Source organism: Nyctereutes procyonoides, unplaced genomic scaffold (assembly GCF_905146905.1).
Source record: "Nyctereutes procyonoides isolate TBG_1078 unplaced genomic scaffold, NYPRO_anot_genome, whole genome shotgun sequence".
NCBI lineage: Eukaryota > Metazoa > Chordata > Mammalia > Carnivora > Canidae > Nyctereutes > Nyctereutes procyonoides.
Window position 1 is genome coordinate 6,425,701 of NW_026575134.1, and position 16,311 is coordinate 6,442,011.

At 39.9% G+C, this 16,311-nt stretch overlaps 1 protein-coding gene across 2 annotated transcripts in view; it reads right to left on the reverse strand.

Moving 5' to 3' along the window:
• Positions 1-16,311, reverse strand: part of STK17A (serine/threonine kinase 17a) — a 36,129-nt gene that overhangs the window by 16,945 nt on the left and 2,873 nt on the right. For both annotated transcript variants that reach the window (XM_055301340.1, XM_055301339.1), the window contains exon 2: positions 8,976-9,188. In XM_055301340.1, the coding sequence (XP_055157315.1) occupies positions 8,976-9,188 (213 nt within the window). The remainder of the gene's footprint in view (positions 1-8,975; positions 9,189-16,311) is intronic.

Consider the following 16,311-nt stretch of genomic DNA (forward strand, 5'->3'; position numbering starts at 1 on the left):
CTCTATGGTTTACCCATTCTTTTTTTTTTTTTTTTTAGGTTTACCCATTCTTCCTTTAATGTAAGGGTTTCCTCTGTTTTCCCAACAATTTCAGTAGTTTACATAAGCACAAAACTGCAGTTCTCTGAAAATTTTTGAGGATGTATTTATTTTTTTTTAAAGATTTTATTTATCTATTCATGAGAGACACACAGAGAGAGGCAGAGGCACAGGCAGAGGGAGAAGCAGGCTCCCTGCAGGGAGCCCGATGCGGGACTCGACCCAGGACCCCAGGATCATGCCCTGAGCCACCCAGGCATCCTGAGGATATATTTCAAATGCAGACTATTAAAGAAGCTGTGAAGGCCAACCTTCAGTGACCAGAAATACTTACACACCCTCTGGTACAATGTGCAATCATCCCATCCTACGTCTGCTTAAGTCTAAGCCAGACTTCATTAACTATCATATTAACTAATGGAACTAAACAGAATTTTAAGAACCATTTGTGACATTAAAAGCATCTGTTAAGTATGGTTAACAGGAAATATAACAGTACCAACTACTTCACACAAGGTATCTTCCTTTACACAGGAAGGAAGTGAAACACTTCAAGTCTTGTTGGGCCCTACCTTTTAGCTACAGCAACATTTCCGCAGTTAGATTATGGTGTATTTACTTCAGTAGTGTGTATTTCCACTACTATAAAATTATCTAGAAACTGAGTAATTATTACGAGTTACATATACTTCATCAAAAAGTTATTTAAAAACATTAGTTCAAGAGCTTTTCACAAAAATTTTTAAACAAAATTATTTTTAATTTAAATTCAATTAATTAACACGTAGTGTATTGGTCTGAGGTAGAGGTCAGTGATGTATAGGTTATATAACACCTGGTGCTTGTTACATCATGTGCCCTCTTAATGCCTATCACCCAGTTACCCCATACCCACTCCCACGTTCCTTCCAGTGACTCTCAGTTTGTTTCCTATGATTAAGAGTCTCTTATGGTTTGTCTACCTCTCTGATTATGTCTTTATTTTCCCCCCCCTTCCTCTATGCTCCTCTGTTTTGCTTCTTAAATACCACACACGAGTGAAACAATATAACTGTCTTTCCCTGATTGACCTATAATACCCTCTACTTCCATCCCCATCATTGCAAATGGCAAGATTTCATTTTTTTGATGGCTGAGTAATATTCCATTGTATATACATATTCCACACCTTCTTTATCCATTCATATCAATGGACACGTGGGCTCTTTCCACAGTTTGGCTGTTGTGGTGGACATTGCTGCTGTGAACATTGGGGTGCAGGTGCCCCTTGGGATCACTACATTTGTATGTTTCGGGTATATGCCTAGCAGTGCAATTGCTGGGTCATAGGGAAGCTCTATTTTCAACTTTTTGAGGAACCTCCATACTGTTTTCCAGAGTAGCTATACCAGCTGGCATTCCCACCAGCAGTGTAGCAGGGTCCCCCTTTCTTTTTTTTTTTTTTTTTAAATTTTTATTTATTTATGATAGTCACAGAGAGAGAGAGGCAGAGACACAGGCAGAGAGGGAGAAGCAGGCTCCATGCACCGGGAGCCCGACGTGGGATTCGATCCCAGGTCTCCAGGATCGCACCCTGGGCCAAAGGCAGGCGCCAAACCGCTGCGCCACCCAGGGATCCCCATGGGTCCCCCTTTCTCCACGTCCTCGCCAGCATTTGTTTTCTTGTTAATTTTAGCCATTCTGACTGGTGTGAGGTGGTATCTCATTGATTCGTATTTCCCTGAAGCCCAGGGATGTTGAATATTTTTTCTTATATAAAAACTATTTTTATAAAAAGTATTAAGAACTTTTAATTTCAACTTTCTAGTGGCCCTTAGAAAGTTAGGGGATAAGTATGTTATGATCAACATTATGCAGAGCCATGTACATGATGCTTGCAGGCTAAGAGCAATTGTGTTTCCTTGTTGCCTATACCTTGACTAGATCTTAGCTCCCAACCTCTGACACCAAACATTCCTTTTTCTATCAAAACTAGCATTTCCATTTCTACCTGCTTCAGGGCTTATTTCAGATCCTCGTTCTCTCACTCTTCTAAATCAAATATGTTAGGCCCTGTGCAATGTGCTACAGACAGAAAGATAAATTATAAATAAGTATTGTTTATAATTTCAAGTACTAGTGAAAAAGAAAAAGGAAACACATTTTAAAGAATATGTATGTGTAAATATCTATGGGTGTGACGTTATGTATCAAATGACAATTAGCAACTAAGCAATTCACTGGAAAGGAGAAAAAAAATATGAGAAAAATGACATTTATTGCAAAACTTATAGAAGGAATAGGAATCCACTAAATAAAATGGTAAAAGCACATCCAAGGCATAGTGAACACAAGTAAAAGGGCATGATGGTGTCAGAAATACATGATATGACTCACGAAAGGTTAAGTACCTACTTCCTCTTTTAGCCAAATGGCACGGAACTTACCCTCTAGTCATAAACAACTAGAAATTGAGCAAAGTCAATGGGCCAACTATTTTCAGACCTGAGAACACAGGCAGTTACGACCATGATCCCTAAGAAGAGGGACACAAACAACTTGAGCCCTCCTATCTGTTTTCCCACTTGGAAGTAACTTATGGACTGTGGTACACGGTGGAGGAGAAACCCAAGCAGAAAACGGAAGCCTTGCTAAACTGAAGACACAAACCAGGTGTTTGGCAAAGTTAATGAGGTTGGATTTCCAGAGTGAGCCACACAGAGAAAGATCTCCAGACATCTGCTTAGCTGTATCCTGAAGTATTAGCATAAGGATAAACTCTGTAAAGTCAAACAAAGAACTGCTGGGAAATTAGAAGCTGAACAATTCCTAGCATTCACAAAGAACAGAATAAGATATTTGAATTTTGTCCAGCTGAAGTATAAAAATCATGCCAACCATTTAAGCAGTCAGCAAGTCCCCCACCCCAGAAGGGCCATACCTTAGTAGTAAGGTTAAGTAGTCTATGACCTGCCCCAACAAAACTGATTCACGAGTAATTTAATTGCCTGCCAAAATGAACGTCATCATTCTTTAATGGAAGATCATAAAATCTGCTCAACACTGTGACACTGTAAATGCATGGCATCCTTCCAAAAATTACTAGACATCTAAAAATGCCACAAATTATAATCCACGACTAACGAGAAAATAGTAAAAACAGACCTAGGAATAACAGAGATAGTGGAATCGGCAGATAAGATATTATAAATATATTCAACAATTTAAAATAAAATAGGAACATAACAAGGAGATGAGGGGTATGAAAGAGGACCAAATGGAACTTCTAAGATTAAAAAAGAAGGTATCTAAAATGAAAATTTCACTGGATGGGCTTTATAGCATTGCAGAAGAATCAGTGAATTTTAAGAACCTAGCAGAATTTTAAGACCTAGAAATTCGATCTTAAGAATCGAGCGAGGGTGGGGGGAAGATATTAGGACCAGGGACCTGAGTGACAATATCAAGCAGTTTAACAAATTGTAACTGAAGGAATAAGAGAAGAGAGGTGGGGGCAGAAGACAGGAGGGCTGTCATCAAAGAGACAAGTGTTGGCAGGAGATGTGGAGAAAAGGACACTGCTGGTGGGAAGGTAAACTGGTGCCGCCACTGTGGAAAATAGCATGGAGGCTCTTCAAAGAATTAAGAAGAGACCTTCCACAGGACCTAGCAACCCCCTTCTGGGTGTACATACAGAAGAGATGAAAACAGAATCTTGAGAAGATGTACACTCCCATGTTGACTGAAGCGTTAATCACAACAGCCAAGATACAAAGACACGTAAGCACCCATGAATGGACGAATGGACAAAGACGATGTGTTCTATATGTAATAGAACATTATTCAGCCATATAAATATATCCCACTCATATGTGGAATCTAAAAAAGCAAAACTTCTAGAAACAGAGACTAGAATGATGGTTACCAGTGGGTGGGGAGGTGGAGAAGAGAGAGATACTGGTCAAAGGGTACAAACTTCCAGTTATAAGATGAAGAAGTTCTGGAGATTTTATGTGCAGCACAGTGATGATAGTTACTACTACTATATTATACACTTGAAAGCTGTTAAGAGTAAATCTTAAATGTTTTTAACACACACACACACACACACACACACAAATAAGGTAATTATGTGATGCAGGTGTTAGCTAATGCTATGGTGGTCATCATTACACAATACAGAAGTGTATCAAATCCACACCTTCTATACCTCAAACTTACAAAATGTTTTATATCAACTATACCTCAATAAAGCTGGAAAAAAAATTAAAAATAAAACTAATGTATACAAAGCACGTAAATAATTTATTTCAAGCTGGTCGAAAGACTTATTTAGCACAGTGCCTGGCACCTAGTAAATTCTTAGCACAATGATTATACTCTGTGTTCCCATAGCAACTAGCAAGCATTTCTAATAAAATATCAATATTGCTGCAAAGCATTTACACTTCCTTCACTAAACCTGTGGCACCTGGAGGGAAGGGACTAGGCTGTTTTCACTTTTATGCCACCAGCACCTATTACCACCTATGGCAGGTACCTAAGTGTAAGTGAAATGGATTATTGACGCAGCGATCATAAACCTGCCTGTTTCCCTAACAACAATCTATTGATGTGGCCAAGAATTTTGATATCTCAATATCTAAAAGTCTATTTCTAAGACTTTCCCTTCAAACAAAAAGTAGAACACAAACATTTTTAGTCAAATCATACTGATGGGTGGTTCGGAAACCACGATCACTGATGCAAGAGAAGCCACCACAGATTTCTAAGGGGACAATATCACCACATCCATGTCTTAGTTACCTAACAGCAGCCTGAGGAACGTCCTAGAATCGAAGCCAGGGTGATCAGCTAAGAAGGTACTGAAAGAGTCCATGGGAGAGACAATGAGGACCCAACATAGACACCAAGTGAAAGGGACGAGCAGAGGAGAGGACTAAATGGAAGACTTGGTAATTTATTATAATATACGAGCTTCTAAGGGAGATGAGGGAAACAAAGAGACAGTCAAGGTTTCTAGCCTAAGAGCTATGAAATAAATGGGGCTAACACTGGAAATGGGGAACAAAGGAAAAGCAGGCATTATCAGGGCAATGCAGGAGGGCACACATATTGGTCCTGGGTTGATAACGAGATGTGGCTGGAGACAGAGATAGGCAGGTGGAACTCAGAAGGTCCAAGTTTGGAGACCACGATTCGGAAATAATCACACGTTAAGAGTAGCTGAAGCCACAAACGTGGAATGTTATCATTCACAGTAAACGTACAGAAAGTAAGCGTATGACAAGAACAACTCTCACGCACTCTGGCGAGGCGTGCAGTCCTACAGGGGAAGCGGGGAGAGGCTGCGAGGGAAGATTAAAAAAAAAAAAAAAAAAAAGGACCATGGAAGCCGCAGCAGAAGATCATTTAAAGGAGGAAGGTACGTAAGGAGTTTGTAAGGAGTGAGGAGTGGAAGTGCACTACAGGGCGCAGCTGATCTTGGCGAACGGGGTCTGAGAAGAGCAGGTGCAGCCGACGGAAGAGCCGTGGCGCCCGGCACAGAACCGACTAGAAGCTGAGGAGCGCTGTAAGTTCAGTCTGCTCCTGCAAGGAGCACAGCAGAAGAGGACGCACAAGCCCAGGGCCGCGGCTCACAGGCCATCAAAGCTGAGGAAAAGCAAGTTTAGGACAGGAGGGAGGGCGACACCAGAGGACGAGGGGAAAGAACCACCTGGAAGGAGGCTGGAAGGCTGAGGGAGGTCAGTGAACGGATTCAAACCAAACCAAGGGCCCTGGAAGAGGAAGGGAGAGAAGGTAGGAGCAGAGGGGAAGGCGGCAGCCCCAGAGTGAAGGGGGGAAACTCCAGACAGAAGGGGGAGGTGAGGGGATCCCTGGGTGACGCAGGGGTCAAGCATCTGCCTTCAGCCCAGGGCATGACCCTGGGGTCCTGGGATCGAGTCCCGCATTGGGCTCCCTGCACAGAGCCTGCTTCTCCCTCTGCCTGTGTCTCTGCCTCTCTCTGTGTCTCATGAATAAATAAAATAAATAAAATTAAATTAAAAAGGGGGGGGGAGGTGAGGGCTGTGGAGGCAGAGGGACGCGGAGCGAGGGCACGAGGGCGCCTGCCAGCCTGCCTCAGCTCCACAGGGCAGGAAGGCCGGTGTCTGAGAAACCATGGCCAGGAGGCGACGGGCCAGTGTGCTAAAGGTGTGGGTTAGCTCCTGGCGGGAGGCGGGCCTCAGGAGAACGAGCCAGGAGGCCAAGAACAACCCGAGGCCAGCGAAAGCCCAGGTGAGGACTCCTCAGGCCTGTGCCCAGCAGGCGGGAGGCCCCAGCGGCCTCGCGGGGTGTGCAGGAGGCCAGGAGGCTGCAGGCAGGAGCTGCGGGGGAGGCCAAGAGGGAGCAGGCCAGGGTGAGGTGCGGCCAGAGAGTGCACAGCTACTGAAGGGCAGGGAGTCGCTGGACCACGAAGCCCTGAGAAGAATCCACCAGCAAAGGCTGAAGAGCAGGTTTGGTGAGAACAGGACAGGAACCAGGTCTGGTCACAGAATGACATTTCGTAAAATTTTTTCTAGATCAACTTCCAATCCGGCCTTGACTCGCTCCAAGACAACCCGGAAACTGAAAACCTAGGCAGGCAGGGCTTGTATGCGACATTCCTACTCCAAGCTTTTTTTAGGTTAGAAAACAACTCTATTCAGAGGAGATTCACATATACTACACATTTGCTTACCCACCCAATCATTTTTAATATTTTTACTATTAGAATTAAAAATACTCTGTGCGGGGGGACCTGGGGGCTCAGTGGCTGAGCCTCTGCCTTCGGCTCAGGTTGTGATCCTGGGGTCATGAGATCGAGTCCCACGTCGGGCTCCCTGTATGGAGCCTGCTTCTCCCTCTGCCTGTGTCTCTGCCTCTCTCTCTCTGTGTCTCTCATGAATAAATAAATTAAAAAAAAAAAAAAAACTCTGAAACACATTTGTGCTTCTCACTGTTCACATTTTATAATTTCTTCAGAAGGGATTTCTATAAGTGAAATTACTGATTAAAATTTTGGACACAATGCTCTTGAATTACATTATCAAGAGGAAGACACTATTTTAGCCACCCAGAATCTTCTTTCAACAGACTTAAATTTTTCAAAAACACTACTACACACGCTATTTTCACTTCTTTTATCTTTTTAAAAATATTTTTAAAAAATCTATGTTGAAACATTTATATCCACCTTATCTTTCTAAATGATTACACAGCGATTCACTTTGTGACATTATCACTTATTTAACCAACCAATCCCTCTCTATTAAACAATTGGGTTATTTCTTTTTTGTTACATTAAAAAAAACTTCACTGAATATTTTCTGACACATCTTTGTACAACTGCCCGTTTATTATACCCTTGTGAAAAAATATGTAAGTGAAGTTGCTGGATTAAAGAGTTTTTTTTTTTTTTTTAAGTTTTTGCTATATAACTCTAGCCTGTCCTCCCCCCAGAAAAGCTGCACCAATTAACACTGCCACCTGCAGTATAAATCAGATGGCTTGACCCATGAATATCACTTTTTATTTATGATTGTTGCCACTCTTACAGGGGAAAATGAAAAATTTTTTTTCGATTTTTATTTATTTATTCATAAGAGACACACACAGAGAGAGAGAGAGGCACAGACAGAGGCAGAGGGAGAAGCGAGCTCCCCACAGGGTACCCGATGCAGGACTTGATCCCGGGACCCCAGGACCACACCCTGAGTAGAAGGCAGACGCTCAACCACTGAGCCACCCAGGCGTCCCTGAAAATTTATTTTTAAGTTTACAGTATAAAAGTTCTAAGAATCAGTATTTTTCGTGTTATATATAGGCCACTTATATATGTACATCTATGTGGAATTTCTCTTCTTACCTGTAAAAGAAAAGCACGGGCCCAAAATGGTATCACTTAGACCAAACCACCAAACTGGAGCTTAATACCGAACCTAATTGCAGTTTCTCCCTCCCCCAGAAACAGAAGTCTTAACCAGTCAGTCAGAAAATTTCTGATCAGCATCAGTGAGAAATCTCCCCTGGGTCCTATCCATCCCCCAACAGAAGATGAGGTAACCCACCTAATAAGGCCCCCTGCCCTTCCCATAAGGGAAGGTGATCCTGCCTCAAACTAGCCTTTTCTTTCTTTCACTAATAACTTCTTGCCAAACCCTTCTTACTAGAAAAACAGTCCATTTTGTACAACGCCTTGGAGCTGCCCTCCACTTGCTAGAAGCACTCACTTCATAAAGCTGATCAGATCTTCAATTTTACTTGACTGAAATTTTGTTTATCATATCCTTTGCCCACTGTTTTTAAACTGGGAAGTTCATGTTGTGTAATCGGTAGTACCTCGTTACACAGCAAAGAAATGTTAAGCACTTTGGGTGAACAAACAGGAGAACTATTTTCCCTGAGCTTGTCTTTTCATTTTGTCTTTATTGATGCAAAGTTAGGCTTTTAATGTGGTCAAATCTATCAATCATTTCCTTTGGTAGGAGAAACAAAGAGGAAAACTGGATTTCTTAAGAAAAAACTGTTCATTTTCCAAAGCTGTTTCCTACACCGTCCCTACGTAAATGAAAACATGGTATGAAGCAAAACAATTATTTCTGAAAGAAAGAGATTACCAACTCAGCCTACATGAACAGTAAGGGATTGTAAGATGTCTCTTATTTTATTGTTACCTTGGTATCACTTACTTTCTGAAGAATGCCACTAGTAAATAAGAGAAGTTTACTATCAGAAGTTCGTTAAAGAATGAAAACAAAAAACCTAATATGCATGGATTGTTAGTTTGAAAAATATCAAATTAGTGTAAGAAACACATGAAAAGTTCTAAAAACTCTTCAGATTTCCAGAGTACCAGGCTGCGACACGTACCCCAGATGACTAGCATCCTATAAAGAAGTGTGGACTATCAAATTCCATTTAAGGAAAACAATACTTACTATTCCAGAACTAAGATCATTTCTGATGGAGTTTCATAGACTTCATGTAAATTAATGACCCAAGGATTGTCCTGTGCTAGTTCAAGAACAGCAATCTCATGAATTATTTCCATCCGACAATCTTGGCCTTTTCTTCTTTTTCTCATGAACTTTGCTGCAAATTCCTTTCCAGAATCTTTCTTTATACATTTCCTCACCACCGCAAATTTCCCCCTAGAATCAAACAAAAACATTCACAGTTAGATTTGACAACTTTCTAGGGATGGTAAATTTTAATAAAATTTCCAAATACTCATCAGTGGATATTCAAATATAGATCATATTCAATCACAAAAGCGGCACTATCACATAAGAGTTGAATAGGTACTTCTACAATCAAATAAAATGTGACTGGTAAACCTGGAAAATTCCTTCTAAATAAAGAATAACCAAATATTAAAATCAATATCTTTTCAGTTATATAAGTTTTTTTTTTTTTTAAACACATTTATACTGAAGAATGATTTAAATCTTGAGAAAAGCCATTTGGCTTGTTGAGAGAAACTGGTTGTCAAAATTCCTAAAAGAACTGAGTTGACTCTAATACTCTATCACCTTCCAAAACTATACAAGATCTCATTTATATATTTCAGCTACAGCATCAGCTGGAAATGTCTAGTTTTTCCTATAAAAACAGATACAACAAACATTATTTTGATATGCAACATTATCATTTGTTACTAAACTAATAAGCAAGTCACAGGGGAGTCAGTATAACTAAGCAAATTAAGAGTATGAATTCTGGAATTAGATGTGGGTTTGCATCCCGCAAATATCTCTGCAGCTCACATAACCTTGGGCAATTTTTTTAACCTTTTAATTTAATAATTAATTAATTAATTTTTTGATTTCACATTTTTAAATCTCATTTTCCTCATCTGTCAAAGAAGACGTACCAGAATCCATTTCACACGGTTGTGTGAGAATTCAAGTATGTAATACATATCAATTGCTTGGCATGGAGCTTGCCATATAGTAAGCGCTAAATAAATTATTATTAATCAAACAAATCATTATTTTGTGATAGTCATCACCCATAAACAGCCAATTTCTAAGTTGGAAGGCAGCTTAGAAATCACAGATTTTTTGTTTTTTTTTGTGTTTTTTTTCTTTTTCACCTACTGCCAAATACCAATGCCAACGTCTTCTTTCAAACTGTGAGGCAGTCTCTTCCACTTCTGAGTGCTTATTATTTTAATAAGATTTTTCATTACAAGCCTAAAGTGAAGGCCTGTTAGGCCTGGGCCTTTTGCTGAGTAGCATAGAAAGACCCTTGTCTGCCAAATACCAATCCATCAGGTACTGAACGCAGCCAACAGGATCTGTTAACTACCAATTCATTTTCCAATTTTTTTTTTAAGATTTTATTTATTTGAGAGAGAGAGAGAGAGAGAGGAGAGAAAAGAGTACAAGTGGGGTGGGAGAAGAAACAAAGGGAGAGGAAGCAGCAGACTCCCCCACGGAGCCCAGCAGGACCCTGGGATCCTGACCTGAGCCAAAGGCAGATGCTTCACCAACTGAGCCACCCACATGCCCCTCCCTTTTCCAATTTTCAATCATTTCTCATCCCATAACCGTTTTTAAGACTTTCTCGCTATTATGGCTCATCAGAACTGCTGATAAAATGTGCCAACCAAATCTGAAGCAATTCCTTCCAATAGAATCAGATCAAAGGGTTACATCATTATTCTTTTGTTGACCTTGGTACAATACAACCTAATATTTGCTTTCTTTAAAAAAACTTGACAGGTTTTTCATATTTCATTTGAGCTGGTAAATAAACCACCTAGATGCTTTTCCTTTTGAAGTTTTTCAAGCCAGTATCTTCATACTATATTTTTAAAATACGGTTTTTGTTTGTTTTCTAAAGATTGATTTGAGAGAAAGAGAGCAGGAAAGAGGCAGAGGGAGAGGGGATCCCAAGCTGACTCTACACTGAGTGTGGAGTGTGACACTGTACCCACCGCCTGAGCCGAAACCAAGAGCTGGATGCTTAACCAACTGAGCCTCCCAGGCGCCCAATTTTTTAAATGTTTTTAAAAAATTAAAGGCAAGGCTTTCATATTCTGTTAAATTCTAACTTCTAAGTTCGAACCCAGCAGTCCAGACTACTGATGTAATTTAGAGTACTAATTCTTCCTTCCTAGCTACTGTTAACCACAAATATATTTTTCATGGGCTCTATGCTTTTGTAGCCACCACTAAAAAAAAAAACGTTAAATGAAAAAAAAAAAAAAACAAAACACGTTAAATGATACACCCTTAGGCATATCTGTAACATAGCTGCCCACAGAAGGGACAATCTACCTAACAGCACCCTTGTTCAGATCAAAGTTCTTTGCATTCACAAAAATGTAAAAGACTCCTAGAGATGCTTCGAGGGATTAAATCGTAAACCTATTCATCACAGACTAATGCCTTTTATTTTACCCCACAAAATCATTAGACTAATATCTCCATCAAGTTTTAAAAGGTTCCTAATGACCTTTGGGTTCTTTTGAGAAAAAAATCATTACTACTTTGATTCTTTTAATATTTATACATCATAAGTTTCAAAAGAGGAGAAAAAAAGAGAAAGTTTCATTTATAAAACACTGAACAATAAATATAATTGACAACAAGCGTGTTCCTGGTAAATTAGAAATGACTCAGCTAAACTGCCTTCAAAATATTCCCCCGTCAAACACACAAATGTTTACTGTTCACACACCTAACATTCCAGGCAATACGTATGCTGCACTAAAGTAAGACTACTTACTGTCTGGCCTGAATGTGTATTTTTGAATAGAAGGGAAGACAAAGGACTCAATAGAGAAAGAGATTCACACATATTGCAAACCTACAAACTCTGCGAACCCTTGCTACAGAAGAGCTATTGCTAAATTCAGGAACTAGAGACAAAAATAGGGAAGAAAACCATCCTTAACTTGACATCTGGGGCCATGCAACCACTTCTTAGGGTCAGCAACACAGCTCCCATGGCTCTGCTCCCACACCAGTAACTACTCTTAACACCACCTTTGTTTTTGTGGAGGCACTCCTCATTTTAGGTTTATTCTTTTCTTTCCACCGTGTCATGCACTATATTGGGAGCCAGCAAACTTTTCTGTAAAGGGGCAGATGGCAAATATTTTTGGTCTTGCACCATCTCTGTTGCCACTATACAAGTCTATCATAAAATGAAAGCACAGACAAAACGTAAATGAATGGGTGGAGCTGTGTTTAAAAAACAAAAAACTGCAAGCACTAAAAGTGTGAATTTCACAAAAATTCCATCTCATTAAATATTACTCTTTGGATTTTTTTCAACCATTTGAAAATGTAGAAATCATTCTATATCTTGTGGCAGCAGCAGTCCGCCAACCCCCAGTCATCCCACACTGAAAAACTCGTCCATCACTGTCATACTGAAACCGGCAGTAAGAACAGCAGATCAGGACAGTTTGGGGGAAACTTGTATTGCCCTCATCTCTACATGACTGGTACAGTGGGAGGGGAACTCTTCAAATTGCTCAAGGAGGAGTCCAAAGGAGATAAAAAGAGTTTTCTGGATCTGTTCCTTCTGTAGAGCAACACAGTACCCAGAAATGTGAGATTCAGTATTCGAGGTGCATAGTCCTAGCGAACACACTAAGGATTACATCACCCCAGGGCCTAAATTCCACACCCCACAAGGATGCCAATATGCGTGTTTTACCACAGCTTCATGGTAAAAACCGTGACTGTACCTAAACCCTGAGTTTTTAGGTTACTCAGGCTTTTGTCTAAGCATAAAATAAATGTTTCTCTGACACTAGTGGCCACAGTTAATATACAGACTTGAGGCTGATAAGGTTCAAACGGTATGTTTATTTCACATCTACTTTCTTTATGGATTTAGCCAAAATGCTTCCTGACTACATACATAGTCATTACAATTTCTTGAGCTCTTCAAGCATTTCACAAACATCTATGGTTCACTATTACACACTAAACTGACAACTCAGGTTGATATTGAACAGTTTTGGCAGGGGTTGGGGGGTGGGATAATAAAAAAATCCACGTATTTTAGAACTACTCAATACATTGCAGAGCGGTGGGAAAGTAAAGATATGTCAACAATAAACAAGAGGAAGTGACATCTGAGTTAGATCCACCAGTTAGATGGTTTTAGTCATCTTCGCACTGCCAAGGCCTACCTGGTAAAGCTTAGGAAGGTGTGATGAGCATCTTTAAGTAAGTATGACAAGCTAAGGGAATTTGGGCTTTCTCAGGGTAAAGATGGGTACTTGTTAGAATTTTTAGAATAATGGTTTTTAAAAGCTAAATCTGATAGTGTGAAGAAGAGTATATTGCAAAATGTTAACTAGAAACTAGGGAAACCAATAAAATAATTCAAGGTAGTGGGCTGAACTAAGACAGCAGCAGCCAGAGGCTAGGAAAAGACACTGCATTTAAAAGGGGGTCAACAAAAAAATAAAATAAAATAAAATAAAATAAAAGGGGGTCAAGGTTCATTAGCACTCCATGGCAGATGAACTTGCAGGAGAGATGAGGGGAAAAGGGAAAAGTGGAAGCTGAGGAGGACTTGTAGATTTTTACCTGCGTACTAGATAAATGTGGCACCATCAACTGACAGGCTGATTATAAGAATGGTAACAGGTTTGGGGGTGGGGGGGAAGGTAATGTGTTAGCTTTCGGATGGGAGAAGTTTGAGGTGCCCTTCTCTGTAAAGATGATTCTATTTCTTCCAAGCGTAAGCACCAGTGTTGGGCTACCAACAAAATATATAAGGTTTCTCAAAGATCAAAAACTGTAGATGCTAATTTGAGTGGTAGAGAGAGGAAGGAAAACAAAAGGGATCATCGTGGTTCTAGGTCTGGCCCCAGACTATAATAAAATGCTTTGTTTACATCTGTGTTATATTATTCACACTGGTCTGAAATCGTGTAACGTGCTGTACTATGCCTGTCTCCCCAGCCAGGCGAGGAGTTCCCCAGCCAGCCCTCACTTATCATTCATCTTTTTATCTCCCCAGTGCCCTGCACATGGCAGGTGCTCAAACAGGATATCACACAAGCATCCTGAATACATACAGCTGTTCTTGTTATTTTATAAAATAAAAGTTCTGTGGCAACTTAACCTCATGAAGTTTAATATTTGAATCACATTGGACTACTTGCTCGACCCTCTTTCACTGAATTTTTCTGCCACTGTGCTTACTTGTTTTATTGCCAATGGTTGGAGGAGTATCTTTCATCACTAGTACTGAAATTCCATCCATTCCTTAAGGCTCAGCTCAAATGTTATTTTCCCCATAAAATCTTCCCATGTGACATGTCACCTTGCTGATAAAGGGAGTAGTGACCGATTTATTACATTTGCGGATAATTGCTAGCTCCTAGCAAAGTGCCTTCTGTGCTTAATATATAACATTTACTTAGGAACACTGGGGTGCTATTAAGTGTAAGAAGTTTCATTTAAGAAACATCTAGAATAAAAATTTAAAAAAAAAGAAACATCTAGAATAGATCCTACCTCTCTTCCCTACCTCTGAAAGAAAAACAGCAAAAACCAAAATATCTGTCAAGCCTAAGTGTAAAAATCAGTGCGTCCATCAGATCAGATATCAGCATGAGTGACAAGAACAGGCAAAGCTTTAAAAGACAGACTGTTTTAAATTATGGCTAGTAATTGTGTAATCTTAGGCAATTTACTCGGCCTTTCTGAGCCTGAATTCCTCCATCTGTAAGATTACGCTGACGGCACTTACTGCCTTGCAAGATAGTAAAGACTAAACAAAACTACATCTCTACAGCGTATAGCATTCAACAGATGATCAGTAATCGGTAGCTATTTTTATCATTTGGGGCTCCAACTTCAGATCTATGATGACAGTAATTTATTAAAAAGAATCCTAGAACAGAAGAGTTTTGAAGGTGGTCTTTGACTTTCTACTTGGTGCAAAAATTCCCTCAATAAATGTAGTTCCTTCTTTACCTGAATAGGTGAATCAATGACTGTACCTACTCAGCTTTCTAATGCATTTGGTTCAATAATCCGATTTTATATAATCTTATTACTCACAGCTTTGTAAAGAGGTTGAAATTCATTAAATCCTTAAGTTTATGTATTTTAAATTAACCTCTTATTTTTAGTCCCAATTTTTCAAAATTAAAAGTTGATTTAATGAAGTTATCTGCCTTAGAAGCTATACTAAGTATCTCCTGTTGCCGAACCACAAACATAGTCAATTTTCCTTTAGTCCATCCAAAAATATCAGATTACACACAACTGTTGGTAAATACTCTTCATACTAATGACTAGTGTATGAGAAATCTTAAATAAAATACATCCTAAAACAAGTCAATTTCTACATGGACAATATTACTTAACAAGGGTCTTAAATTTTTTTAAAAACATTTATTTGAGAGAGAGCACACGAGCAAGCTGTGGAGGGGGCGGACAGAATCCTTAAGCAAACTCCCCACTGAGCGTGGAGCCCTACTTGGGGCTGGACCCTAGGACCTCGAGATCACGACCTGAGCAGAAATCAATAATCAGTAGCTCAAATGACTGAGCCAGCCATACACCTCTGCTGCAGGGTCTTAATTTCTAAAGAAATTATGAATTACAGCATATGACACATGCTTACATAGTTGTAAGGTACAAAAACCTGAAGCCATGAATCCAAGTAAAGGACACACAGTTCCTGAAATACATCTGCTCTCCTTCAGCTTGAACATTCTCTTATTTTGTGATAAAAAAATCCTTCCTTATTCCTGTTACTCCCAACTGCTCTGGAGAGAAAAAGATACAACATCTCCTACCTAAAGGCCCAACGGAGGAGGGAACCATATGACAGGGAAGCTTCACAGAGTTTGTCCCAACATGGAACTCATGTCCTCTTATAAAAACTAGGAGAAATTGTTTTAGCTACAAGACAGACTGCAGATTATCCTTTGAGAAACATCTTCTGTGGCTGATACAATAGAGGGATTTCAAAGAGTTCCAACGCAACAGTCTTTCTTGGACTCAATCTCTGCCTTGGGTTTTCTCATTGAAAATGGGACTTCCCAGGGGCACCTGGGTGGCTCAGTCAGTTAAGCATCTGCCTTGGGCTCAGGTCATGATCCCAGGGTCCTGCGATTGAGCCTTATGTTGGGCTCTTCTCCCTTTTCCTCTGCCACTCCCCCTGCTTGAGCTCTCTCTCTCAAATACATAAATAAAACCTTAAAAAAAAAAGGGGGGGGGGACTTCTCAAACATGCATGTGAGAATTAAATAATACATATGAAAGCACTTGTATACTGTAAAAC